The sequence below is a fragment of the Electrona antarctica genome (assembly GCF_951216825.1).
Source record: "Electrona antarctica genome assembly, chromosome: 19".
In the NCBI taxonomy this organism is placed as follows: domain Eukaryota; kingdom Metazoa; phylum Chordata; class Actinopteri; order Myctophiformes; family Myctophidae; genus Electrona; species Electrona antarctica.
In genome coordinates this window covers 17,140,261-17,153,971 of record NC_136800.1, presented here as the reverse complement: position 1 = coordinate 17,153,971, position 13,711 = coordinate 17,140,261, and the positions used below count along the sequence as shown (strand labels likewise).

At 44.2% G+C, this 13,711-nt stretch overlaps 1 protein-coding gene across 1 annotated transcript in view; it reads right to left on the bottom strand.

Moving 5' to 3' along the window:
- Positions 1 to 13,711, bottom strand: part of dnm3b (dynamin 3b) — a 43,402-nt gene that overhangs the window by 2,946 nt on the left and 26,745 nt on the right. The window contains exons 15-16 of the mRNA XM_079488767.1: positions 6,645 to 6,754; positions 3,160 to 3,274 (exon numbers count right to left, since the gene is read on the bottom strand). Of these exons, the coding sequence (XP_079344893.1) occupies positions 3,160 to 3,274; positions 6,645 to 6,754 (225 nt within the window). The remainder of the gene's footprint in view (positions 1 to 3,159; positions 3,275 to 6,644; positions 6,755 to 13,711) is intronic.

The window sequence follows — 13,711 nt, the reverse complement described above, 5'->3', positions numbered from 1 at the left end:
GGTTCTGCCTGGTAACCGTTAATAGTTAACAGCATCTGTAAATACAGTTTGACAAGGAGGTTGTTATGGATACAAGAAGGAAACATATACTAACATAAGAGGCTAAAAATATATAATAAGTATGATGATAATAAGTATGTGATGATGAGGCTGTCTTGCCAGCACATCTGTGTAAGTCACTGTGTGCACATTTGTCCACCAGAGGACACTGTGGTACATCTATGCATATCGACAGGTAGCTTTGTGTTTGGAACTGCAGTGGTTGTCAATAGACAAGACTTAACATTTGTGTGGTATTGTTGTTGTTTTAAAAAAAAATCAGGGGGAACAACTCATACAGGATACAAGATAAACAACGTTAAATTGGTAGTGATGACGCAAATAAAATAAATTGAACACTAAAATTGAGGCTGATCAATGGGTACTCCCTCCTGATTGGCTGAAATTAGCAACCCACCTGACAATGTATTTTCTGTTTATTAAAGAGCTGGAGAGAAGGGTAGGAGACCCCGGTTATTGAACAAACACTGTATCTATAGCAAAGATTACCATCAGAATATAGCGTTTTACAAAGAAAATATTACTTAGTTAAAGGAATAAATGAATCAGCATCAATAATGAATCATCATAATTCATCAACTATATCAGGCCTTTAGAACAACCTACCTAACCTGAGCAGATTGATTTAACCAGCTATGTTTTCATTTATTTATTATTCCTTAGAAACTACTGAAAACACATTTTTATAAACTTCTGTTTTCGTTTGAGTTGGTTTGCATTTGTTCCCGTGTTGTTGTGTTTTGTATGTTTTTGTCTCCACCAGGCCGAAGGCATGGGGAGAGAGTATGTTTTGCACTCCGTCCGTGTGTGTGTGTGTCCGTCCTTCCTTCCTTCCTTCCGTCCTTCCGTCCGTCCGTGAACAGCTAATCTCCGGCACCGTTGGCCCGATCCATGCCAAACTTTGCACACACACTCCCTGGATGCCAACAACGAACCTCTGCCCCAAATATTCTTCAATGGCCTGTTATAGCGCCACCATGAGGCCGATTTAGGCAAAACACATTTCTGTAGATTACTCGTACACATTTTATCCATACATCACACAATTCGGTATACACTATCTTCATAGTCATGTGATCAACACGGATCTGCACCATTTCCCATCTTCCATCCTGATTGGCTAACATTGGCTTCCAAAGCTCACATGATTGGTCCGTTTCGAACACAATGTCGCAAATCACAAACACAGTGTGCAATTTCCGTGAAATTATACACGCACATTTCCACTAGGCCGAGGACGACATGCCACTCATTCTTTTCCAAATCAGCCTCATGGTGGCGCTATAACAGGCCAATTCCTGTTTTTAGCTATAACTGCATCGATCTGTATACAACTTATGTATGCGCACTCCCTAGAGGCCATGGAAAAACATTGTCTCTGCATCCCTCCACATCTACCGGTTATAGCGCCACCATGAGGCCGATTTCTGCAAAACACATTGCTTATGTTAGTCGCACAGATTTCATCCAAATCTCACGCAAATCGGTACACATGATCTCTGTAGTCATGTGAACAATTTCTCAGATTCTACACTGATTGGCTAACATTGCCTTCCAAAGTTTTCAGGAGTGGCCCGTTTTGTTCAAAATGCTGCACATGTCCTGCTCATCCAGAATTCTATCCTCGGAGATGCTATGAGTGATCTGGCTCTGCATTTCCTCAACAAAAGAACATTGTTGCAAAAAACAAACAAACAAACAAACATGTTTATATTACTCCTAAACATTTTGCCAAACATCTCACACAGTCCTATCCTCCTGGTGGAGACCTGTGCCCGGAAGGGCACTTTTTCTAGTTTATTTATGTATTTGTTTAGTGATTCATTGTGCGTATAGAGGGTATGCGAGTGACGTCATCATCAAACCCGGCCGGAAGTTGTGCAGGAATGCCCACTGAGTGGCAAAAAACTACTTTCTGGCCTTGACAACCCATGCATCCAAACAGAAAGGTCCTATTTGATTGCATTAAACAACATTAAACAATGTTAAACTCACTTTGCATGTTGCTTTGCCACTCGATTTGCCACTCAATGTGCCATTCACTTTAAGCATGCGCATACCCTCTATTGTCTACTATACTACCTACTGCATAGTATTTGTTTATGCCATGCACATTACTGCTTTTATGGATTTTTACACATTTGGGTTTTATTGCTTGTAAAGCAGTAAAATAGTGAGTGTTAAATTACAGCTGCTGATGTAACTTTCCTCTTCTACCCCAGATTTGAACCTGGTTTAGTGCTGAAATGTTTACCATTGAGCTAATAGAGCCTGCCTGCTGCCCTGCTTGCTCACTGCGCCAGGTGATACATCTTTGATCATGTCAAAAACCTTTTACTGAATCTAAATGTCTCAATAGAACAGCAGGGAGACAGAAGTACAACCACCTCAAGTTATGTACAAGTTATATTGTTATATTGTAGCCTATTAATTAACATACTCTACAGATTGGACAAAACAACTAATTGTATTCACTAAAGAAATGTACTTAGTGCAGCTTTAAGATAACGTTGGAGGATTTGACTGTGTACATTGTGAGACATGGTCAGTGGTGTAAAGTAACTAACGGTAAGTACATTTACTCAAGTACTGTAGTTAAGTACAATATTTCCAATTTCAGTACTTCTACTTCTACTCCACCACATCTCAGAGGCAAATATTATACTTTTAGTCAACTACAATTATTAGAAAATTTGAATTAATAGTGACTTGATTACTCTTACAAAACATACATTAACCACTTCAACCCTATTTACATTTTGGACATTTGAAAATAGCCAATGTACAATGTGTCGCCATGCGACGCCTTTTGAGCTTGTAGATCGTCCACTTTCAAAAGATCTTTTTATACATTTCATACATTTGAAAAGTTGTTCAATGGGACATTCTGCATTTTATGAGAAATGTCTACTTTTGGTACTTTAAGTACATTTTGATATCAATAGACTACTTTTATACTTTCGCTCGAGTACATTTTGAATTCCGGACTTTTTCAGTATTCGATACTTTCACTTCATGAGTAAAATCGTGCGAGTACGTTTCCCACCACTGGACAACGTGCTGCTATGACATACAGTCCAAGTCGTTATATCTACTGACCGAAACATTCTTCTCCGGGTAGACCCCGGCACGCAGCAGAGACGACTTCCAGCTGTCCACGTCATCCTGAGTGTCACAGGCCAACTCCAGCGTGCGATTGTCCTTGTACACGTTCCTGAAAACCACAACGCACCACACAACAACATCTCATTGCACTGTTCATGCTTCATTCTCACAACGGGGGGTGATGTGACGTGTTGTGAGGTTGTGGTTGTGCTATTTTTAACACTGAACCACACTGACTGCACAAGTGGGAATTTATGTATTGACCTTTATTTATTCAGGGAAGACCACTAAGAGCTATAGCTCTCTTTTTCAAGGACGCCCTAAGTACAACATACAAAAAACAATAACATTTTAAATAAAGTGCAATATAATGACCAACATTTAAAACATATCATGATGCAGATACACATAAGGACTACTACGCAAAGCAGGTGCAGTCCTATCCTCAAGTAGTACCCCAAATGTCTCTAGACACCAATTGATCCAGTTTCAGAGAGTCCTGGAGTTTGTTCCATTTGTCTGGGGCAGATTAAAGCATGCGTCTTTCCTTGTTCACTGTTGAGAGTTAGAAGAACGCTTTTGATCTTGCTGGGTCAATTACTACCACAGAAAGTAAATATTGCAATTCTTAATATTCAGCAATGCCCTTAGAACCAAGGATTAATTCTTTAGTATAATTCTACAATAATAATCATGTTACTGTATATATGTAGAAACAATTTGGATGTTTAAAGATGCATGTATGTGGATTAATTTAATCCACATACACGCACGCACGCACGCACGCACGCACGCACGCACGCACGCACGCACTCACACACACACATCTTGCAGGTATGGGCTGATTTACTGAAAGTACTGTGAAAGACAATTATTTTACCACTTAACGCACCTAGTGATTGCGCTTTTTAATAGAACAGAACATAATAACCACCTATAAAAGTACTCAAAACAAGCACTATTTTAATTGTGGTAAAAACCAGGACAATTTAATTTGGTAGTGAATGTGGGACATTTTAATGTTAAGGAGGAATCGGTACACCCAGCTTGAAAACGGGGACAAACCTGGCCAAACCAACCAACCCCGGACCCCACCGTGAGACCCACTGCCGTAGTGGACCCATTGGGGTCCCCGGACCCCACCGTGAGACCCACTGCCGTAGTGGACCCATGGGGGTCCCCGGACCCCACCGTGAGACCCCACCGTGAGACCCACTGCCGTAGTGGACCCATGGGGGTCCCCGGACCCCACCGTGAGACCCCCTGCCGTAGTGGACCCATGGGGGTCCCCGGACCCCACCGTGAGACTCACTGCCGTAGTAGACCCATGGGGGTCCCCGGACCCCACCGTGAGACCCACTGCCGTAGTGTACCCATGGGGGTCCCCGGACCCCACCGTGAGACCCACTGCCGTAGTGGACCCATGGGGGTCCCCGGACCCCACCGTGAGACCCACTGCCGTAGTGGACCCATGGGGGTCCCCGGACCCCACCGTGAGACCCACTGCCGTAGTGGACCCATGGGGGTCCCCGGACCCCACTGTGAGACCCACTGCCGTAGTGGACCCATGGGGGTGGACCCATGGGGGTCCCCGGACCCCACTGTGAGACCCACTGCCGTAGTGTACACTAATTAACATGGTAGAGAGATCTGTGTCGCTGTTGAACACACTGTACACAATAGATTCTACGAATAGGACATCCTTTAATCCTTTTAAAGGATCATACAGGCATCAATACATAAACTGTTTACAGCCTCAGTCATTATATTGTAGAAAAACCAAGACCATTTCCCCATCAATTACGTTATTTATAGGTTAAATATTATTATTTGTTTGTTTGCATTGTCTCCAAGGCCATTGCATGATTGAGTCAATATTGGATGAGCACAATTGCACGGTTAAAAAGTCACAGACATTTTCATCTTGTTTTAAATGCGATACATTTACCTGGCTGGTATCCTATTCAATGAAGCATCAAATTGTTTTCACACGTGTAAGTCGCTCTGGCTAACAACGCCTGTACAATGCAGTACATTGTAAAATCAATCAATAAAATGTTTTATTGTAATTAATTAATGTATTAGCAAACCTCTTAACTTCCATTATATTTTCTAAATGTTATTCGTTCATGTGACGTTTTCAATTTAAAACAACGAAAGAAGATATGGTTTTACCAATCTTTTTTTAAATAAAAACATAAGCGTGTCAGAGACTATATGACTCCTCTGTGGAAAGCTTGAATGAAACCATACATTGCAGAGCAGGAACACAGACATTCACGTACACATCCACATAAAAGAAACATACATTTGCAGACAATACATACCACACACACAGACACACGCACGCACGCACGCACGCACGCACGCACGCACGCACGCACGCACGCACGCACGCACGCACGCACGCACGCACAGACACGCACGCACACACACACATGCACACGCGCACACACACACACACACACACACACACACACACACACACACACACACACGCACGCACACACACACGCGCACACACACGCACACACACGCATAACCCAAAACACATTTCCTTCGGCATACACACAGCTAAAGAATCCTCAGTGCTCATTTAATTGAAATGGAACCAAATGGACCCACACAGGTCCATTTGGTTCCATTTGAGTTCAATGAGCCCCGAGGATTTGTGCAGTGCGTGCCTCAAACCCTTTAACCCCCTCTACTGTATGTGATTGCTGCCTAGAGAGATGTGTGCTGGCTCGCGGTGGTAGCAGACACACATGAGCTGCAAAGCTACTCAGTGGTCTAGTGAGAACGGAACAAAAGGAAAAAAGAAAAAAACGCAAAGCACTACAATAGCCAAATAAACGTCCCATCTACAAGCTCACGGAGCGTCGCTGTGCGACGCGGGACACCACCGTGTATGACGAAGCATGAATGTATAATGTATAATCATAGATTTGTTTTTCTCGACCACAAAATGTTAAAAATGGGATTTTAGATAGCATGTTGTTGCGACAAATGCTAGAATGGAAACAAGAAGGCTGCAAGGACTTTTTTGGTGCTATCCTTTTAGACAAAGTGTCTGGCTATACTCTGTGCTGTTTACATTTCTGTCTATTAAAGTATTCAATGGATGAATGAATGAATCAATCAATAAATCAATCAATCAATCAATCGTTGTTTACCTGCTATTCTATATAGCTATTCTATATATATCTGTGTAGACAGATACTAGGTTAATTGTTTACCTGACACATACTGTAGCCTATATACGTCATTTCATTTCAGCGTGTGCAGACTGTTCTAGAGAAACTCTGGCATTAAATGAGTTAAATAGCACGTTGTTTAAATACATACTAGGTTTAATGTTGACCTGGTATCCTAGTTCCTTTAGGCACTGCACTGTTCTCTCTGCATTCTATTTACACTCTGAATAACAGCATCTGCTGAATGCCTAAATTGCAAATAATGACTCAGGTCACTCGACTGACCTGGACTCTGTGTTGAAAATGGAGAAGATGTGCTTGCTGGACATGAAGCTCTTCTCGATGTCGCGCACCTTCAGGTTGTCCAGGGGGAGCATGTATTTCTTCTCCTTCTCCTGTGAATGACGACAGGAACAGAAGATGATGCACTGAACACATGTACAGTATGCAGCTTTATTATTCAGGTTAAGAATCAAACTGATGAAAAAAGACAAAAAGTGTTTCAATTGTCCAGTCAAATGCGTTATTATCGCGGTATACAAGTGGTATTGCACTAAAGTCTAGATATATATCTATTCACAAGGTAATTGCAAAATCCCATAAAATCAAAAAGAATGTTTTCAGTTTTTTGCACTCTCTCCCGTGTTTATTTTTCACTTTCATTTTATTGTAGGCTTGGAGATGTTGTGCTGTGGGACAAGTGTTAAATAAAGTAAAGTCTGAAGGGGTTTATGCGGGTCGAGGGTGAGGGGGTGTTAAAAGAGGAAGAGGGGTAATGCGGGGAGATATGTATGGACGGAGGGAAAAAGAAAAGAGGGGTAGATGGGATAGATGTGGGGGGAGGGCTTGCGTGGTTGGTGGGGGCGTGAGGAGGAGGGGGTGGGTGACACACGGGAGGAGGAATGGGGGGAGGAAAGAAACTGGGAGGTAAAGGGGGGGTGAGGTTTGGAGAAAGGGAGGGAGAGGAAAGAGAGAGAGAGAGAGAGAGAGAGAGAGCACATGTGGAAGTCATTACAGTGTGGGTCAAGACGCAGTCGTTCTTCACAGGTTTTGTTAGGGAGGGCCAGGGGCCTGGTGACTGAGGCAACTCTCTGGCTATACGGCAGACACAGGGAGAGAATGGGGGGGTCCAAGATGCAGACATCCAGAAACAGGGGGTCCCGAGAGAAGGTTGACGCTGCCCAAGCGCCAACGCTCATCTTGAGGGTGGAGGGCGGGAGGGGGGGGGGCTCTCTAGGTGGAATTGGGGGTCTGTGTGACAGATATTCAGTGTGTGTGCGTGAGGAAGTTCAGCGAGTTCAGCGAGATGAAGGAGAACTCATAGGGGGTTCGACCCCTTAACACTCCATCCTAGACCCCATCTCTCTCTCTCTCTCTCTCTCTCTCTCTCTCTCCTTTCCTCTCTTTTATCCCTCCCCCTCTTTATTTCTTCAATATTTTTTCTTTCCATTCCAGAGGGGCCCACTTCCTGCCTGCCTGATTTTTTTTGCGAGAGAGAGAGAGAGAGAGAGAGAGAGAGAGATTAAATGACAGCCTGGCGTTAAGTCTCCACATCTGGTAGTGCTTAGCAGCACACAGAGCACCAAGAAAGTGGGAGAGCGTAGAAGTTACAGAGACGAGAGACGGAGGAAGAAAAAGGCTACTCTATAGAAGACAGACGTGAGAGCTGCTGGATTTCTCTAAAGTTCCACAACTAAAACCTTGAACCCCCCCTCCCCCCCACCGGGTCCAGGACGCCTTGGACAGTGATGGCGGACGGCCGCCAGGTAAGGAAACAGAGGCATGAGGAGTCAAAGGAGAAAGGCAAAGCGCTCAAGACCTTTCTCCATGCTGTATTCCCCAAGGGGTCACCGCCAGCCATATATGGTCACACGGGTCCCTCCCTCTTCCTCTCTCTCTCTCTCTCTCTCTCTCTCTTTCTCTCTCTCCTTCCCTCTCTTTCTCACTCACTTTTTCCCTCCTCTCTGTCACCCCCTCTCCCTCCCCTCCCTCTCTCTCCCTCTTTTTTGTAACATCCCCTCCCTGAACGCACAAGCCAGTCAGTCCCGGTCGTCTGAGCGCGAATGTGCCACGTCAAGGCTGGATACTCTACATGGCCGGCGTGAGCGCGGCGGACGCGGCGAGCAGACGAGGACAGGGTGCCCCTCCCCACCCCACCCCCGAGACGCCGCGCCGGGCCACGACAGAACAAACAGGTCAACAAACGCAACACGAAGAAGACGAGACGAGACGGGGTCGAGCAGACGGGTCGGGGTGAGAGGGGGGAGGGGGTGGGGGGTGTCTGGGGTTTGGACCCAGCGACGCTGGACCAGGGAGGCAAAGTTTCGGGGTGGTGGGTGTAGGGGGGGGGTGGAGGGGGGTGGGGTTCGACAAGAGAGAGAGGGGGGATCCCAAACTCCTCGGTGCCAAAACAGAGAAGGGGACGAAGGGAAGGTTGGTGGTCGGTGAGCCCCGTGGCGAAGCCAACGGATCCCGGAGACTGCGGAGGAGTCACGCGGACCGCAAAGGCCCGGTTCTGTTCTCCTGGACTGGACTCCGGTTCCGTCTGCCCAGTGTTCAGACTACCTGTTCATTGTCATACTGGTGTACAGTAGTCTGCACATTGGTTAGACTGGGCATGGACCCTCTACTGTCCGTCTGTCCGTCTGTCCGTCTGTCCGTCTGTCCGTCTGTCTGTCTCTGTGTCCTGTCTGTGTCTTTCTGCCCGTGGACTCACGTGCAGGCATTCAAAGATGTGTTGTTTCTTTTTATTTTTTATTTTTTATGTTTGCTCCCTTGCTCCTCGCCCTCCTCAGAAATTCATTTTTGTTTGTTGTTTGACTTTTTTTAATGTTCTGTACTGCTAGGCATCCGTATTCTACGTCTGTATCGTCATCACTAAATCTTCTAAACTCTCATGTGGAATAAACATAATTATCTGTAAATATATACATTTATAATTTCACAGATTCCCCCTATGACAATCTTAACGGCAGGATTTTTTTGGGGGGACAAATTGCTGTGTGTAAAGACCTAAACCTAAAGCCAAAGGCGCTGTAACGACCTCGTAAAACTAGTCCACTCCCATAATTTATTGTATAAGAGGCGAGTGAGTGAGCGAGCATGCGTGCGTGCGTGCGTGCGAGCGTGCGTGCGTGCGTGCGTGCGTGCGTATTTGTGTGTGCACTAGGCTGCTTAGCCTGGCATGCTGATGAAGATGTGGTCCGCAGGAGGGGGAGGAGCAAGCAGTGGTGGAAAAAGTACTTAAATGTTTTACTCAAGTAAAAGCATCAATATACTGCAATATAGAAATACTCCATTACAAGTAAAAGTCCAGAATTCAAAATGAGGAATAAAAGGAGAAAAGTACTTAAAGTACCAAAAGTAAAAGTACTCATTATGCAGAATGTCCGGATTTCAAGTTTTCAAAATCTTTAGAAAATAGCAGATCTACAAGCTCACAATGCGTCACATCGCGGCGCATTGTGAGCTTGTAGATCGGCTATTTTCAAATAGCCGAAATGTACGTATATAGGGCTGAAGTGGTTAATGTATGTTTTGTATAATGAAAATATATAAAGTCACTAGAAACTAAAAGTTTGCAAATAAATGTAATGGTGTAAAAGTACAATATTTGGATCCGAGATGTAGTGGAGTAGAAGTAAAAGTATTGCAATTTGGAAATACTCAAGTAAAGTAAAAGTACTGTAAAATTGTACTTAAGTAAATCTACTTAGTATACTTTCCACCACTGGGAGCCAGTGTGGCTGAATCAGAAACAGGCCAAAAGGAATCAGTCAATCAAGAGGAGGGAGAATAATATGGTTGGTGTCTGGCAGAAAACCTCCTAACTCCATATAGTGAATAATATGGTTGGTGTCTGGCAGAAACCTCCTAACTCCATATAGTGAATAATATGGTTGGTGTCTGGCAGAAAACCTCCTGACTCCATATAGTGAATAATATGGTTGGTGTCTGGCAGAAAACCTCCTATCTCCATATAGTGAATAATATGGTTGGTGTCTGGCAGAAAACCTCCTATCTCCATATAGTGAATAATATGGTTGGTGTCTGGCAGAAAACCTCCTGACTCCATATAGTGAATAATATGGTTGGTGTCTGGTAGAAAACCTCCTATCTCCATATAGTGCCTTTTTTGGGGTAAATTAATGCCCAACTTGTACTGCCACACAAAAGCATCAAAAGTAGAGCAGAGTGAGACACATCTTAGTCCAGTTATACCAGTAGGTGGCCATAGTAGACCGGTGTCTCACTGTCACAGCGCCAAATGATGGCACAATAAAGGCCTGTAAGAAAAAAGTATTTCCGCAGATGGTACAATAAACCAACACAGCTAAACAACCCCCCCCCCCCCACCCCCAACCCACCCACCCGACAAACTCACTCCCCCACGGTGCATAATGACGTATAGGCTGAAGTTGTTTGGATTATGGGTCAAGTTGTTCGTAAAGTCTGAATCGAGGAGTTATTATGAGTAGTACAACTGGTAGAATGTGATTGTGGTCATTTCATTTGGATTTCTTTCTTTTGGAGGAAGGCATTAGCTCAATATTAGTACAAGATAACGGATAGTATGGGTTTGAAATGCTGAATGGATGGAATGGAATTGGTTATGAGGCGGTGTAAGGTTCAGAGACAGACTGGTAGGGGAGGGGGGGGTATTTAATAGAGGGGTTTCTCCCCACTGAAACATTGGAGGCTGATGTTTGGATTAAAAACTTGTGATTTTCCTGCCAAGAATGCACGCAGTTCCAGAGGAACTGCCAACCACACCAAGAGAGCGAGGGAGGAGGTTGCATGTGTGTGTGTGTGTGTGTGTGTGTGTGTGTGTGTTTGTGCGTTTGTGCGTGCGTTTGTGCGTGCGTGCGTGCGTGCGTGCGTGCGTGCGTGCGTGCGTGCGTGCGTGCGTGCGTGCGGCTATAGAAAGTTCAAGGAGCGAAAAACAGAAATATACAAGGCGAAGCCAATGGAGTCTATAATTTCCTACACCACCACACTAACGTATCAAATGACAATCTGTAAAAACCAATGCATTGCACGGGTCCATGTGGTTCCATTTGCACTCTCTTCTGAGTCAAAAGAACACTAAGGGTTTTTAATGTGCAGTCCATGTGCTGTCTGCTTTCATTTATTTTTTGTGTCTGTGAGTGAACATTTGGGGTTGCATTTGGGACAGTTCCAGATTTGCAAAAGAGAAGCAAATGCCTCAACTCCCACTGGAAAGAGGTGGACAGACAGACAGACAGACAGACAGACAGACAGACAGACAGACAGACAGACAGACAGACAGACAGACAGACAGACAGACAGACAGACAGACAGACAGACAGACAGACAGACAGACAGACAGACAGACAGACAGACAGACAGACAGACAGACAGACAGACAGACAGACAGACAGACAGACAGACAGACAGATGGAGGGGGGGCGTTGGGACTAAAAAGACAAAGCAATGGAAATAAATGGGTGAATGACAAGACAATACTCAAAGGTTCCTATACAACATACAGTAGTGTACAAACGGCATTGTCATGTTAAGGGCCACAGGCGCATGCTGTCGGTGTGTACACACCGACAAGTATAGTATAATCTGAGAAATAAACATTGTGAGGACCATTTTCCAGGTCCTCTCAAGAGAAGTGGTAGTTGAAGATTTTTAGGGTCATTTTTAGGGCTGGCATTCACACTGGCAGCTACAAAAGATGCAAAGGTGCAACGATGCAAAGATGCAAAGATGCAAAGCTACAAAGCGACGCAGAGTCACTGTTGAAGTGTTGATCAACACGCTCGTCTGTGCCAAACGTGTCCGTCGAGCGAGGACAATATAATCCATTGAATATGAATGGTGGCTTTGTATAGCTGGCAGTGTGAACCTATTTTTTTACAGTCTATGGTGTGAACGCAGTGATATAGAACAGTGGTTCCAAAACATTTTTGCCCGTGACCTAAAAGAGAAATTGTATGTCTCCCCGGGACCCAAACTAGTGAAAATAGCTGATCTACAAGCTTGTAGATCCGCTATTTTCAGTACTTTTTAAACATTTGTTTTCTAATTTATGGATTTTTTTTTATTTTTGTTTTATTTCTTAAATAATGAAATTACTGAAAAATAAATCATTGAATTTAGTTTTTTCATTCAAGAAAGAATATTTTTTTGAAAATGTTTGAAATAGTAATAATTCAAAACTCAGCAACCCAGTGTTTGGGAAATAGTAATGTAGAAGAACGGCCACAAAGCGTAAACTGCCCTGTCACCTGTGGTGTGGAGCAGAGTCACTGACTCATCAACCCGTCATTTGGGATAAGCCAGTTATCCTGTGTTATAAAAATGTGTTGTGCACCCGATGCGGGCGGGGAAGAGATTTTGTCTTTTACACTTTGTTTTAAATTATGTTTTCTCGTTGAATAATTGACTACAATGTTTGTTAACTTGTGATTAAGGACTCTTGGAAAAAGCGACGAGAGCTTCGTGTGGCCGAGGGAGTTGTCGTGTGTCTGCCTGTCTACACTTGCTGTGCAGAACTTCCTTCAGCCTGTACAGCAGGCACAGACAGGCAGACACACAACAACCTGTCTGCCTGTCACCAGCCTGTCTGTCTGTCACCTCACCAGCCTGTACAGCAGGCACACAGACAGGCAGACACACACCAACCTGCCGAAGCCAAGATGCCTTCACCAGCATCACCAGGACTTCAAAGGACCTATACTGTAACACACTTGGCTGCAGGCAGTGGTTCTCAAACCAAGGACCCCCATGTAAATATGTTTAGTGCGTAGTAGTAGTTTGTGTTATGTGAGAATATTCAAAACAAACTTTCTTTTTTTTCAAGATGTCTTTGAAAATAGCAAATTTGCAAACTCACAGCGCATCGAGTCGTGACACAATGTGAGCTTGCAGATCTGTTATTTCCAAATGGCAGATGCATATAGTGTTAAAGTGGCTCAACTGACCACACTCACTTTGAGAACCACTGGCCTGGCAGACCATTATTACTGTCATGTCCATTACTATGCCAGCTTTCTCCTCTGCTGCACTTGTACCATCTCCAGCAACAATAAAAACAACAACATTAATGTTGGATGCCCTGCCGTGCTCAATCTATTCTTTCAAAAAGCACTGTAATGCTGCCTTCACTATAGCTCAGTGGTTCTCAAACTTCGGCTCAGGTCACCCCTGGTAAATTACTTTTTCTTCCACTGTGACTGCACCCTTGAATTTAGGCCTACTTTATAACACCCCTTGTCATATTAACAGTACGTAATTATGTAAATCTTTCCCCCCAAGATACAGTATGTCACAAGGAAAACTGGAGAGAAAATGTGTTTCCATTAGGACAGACTGAAAATAAC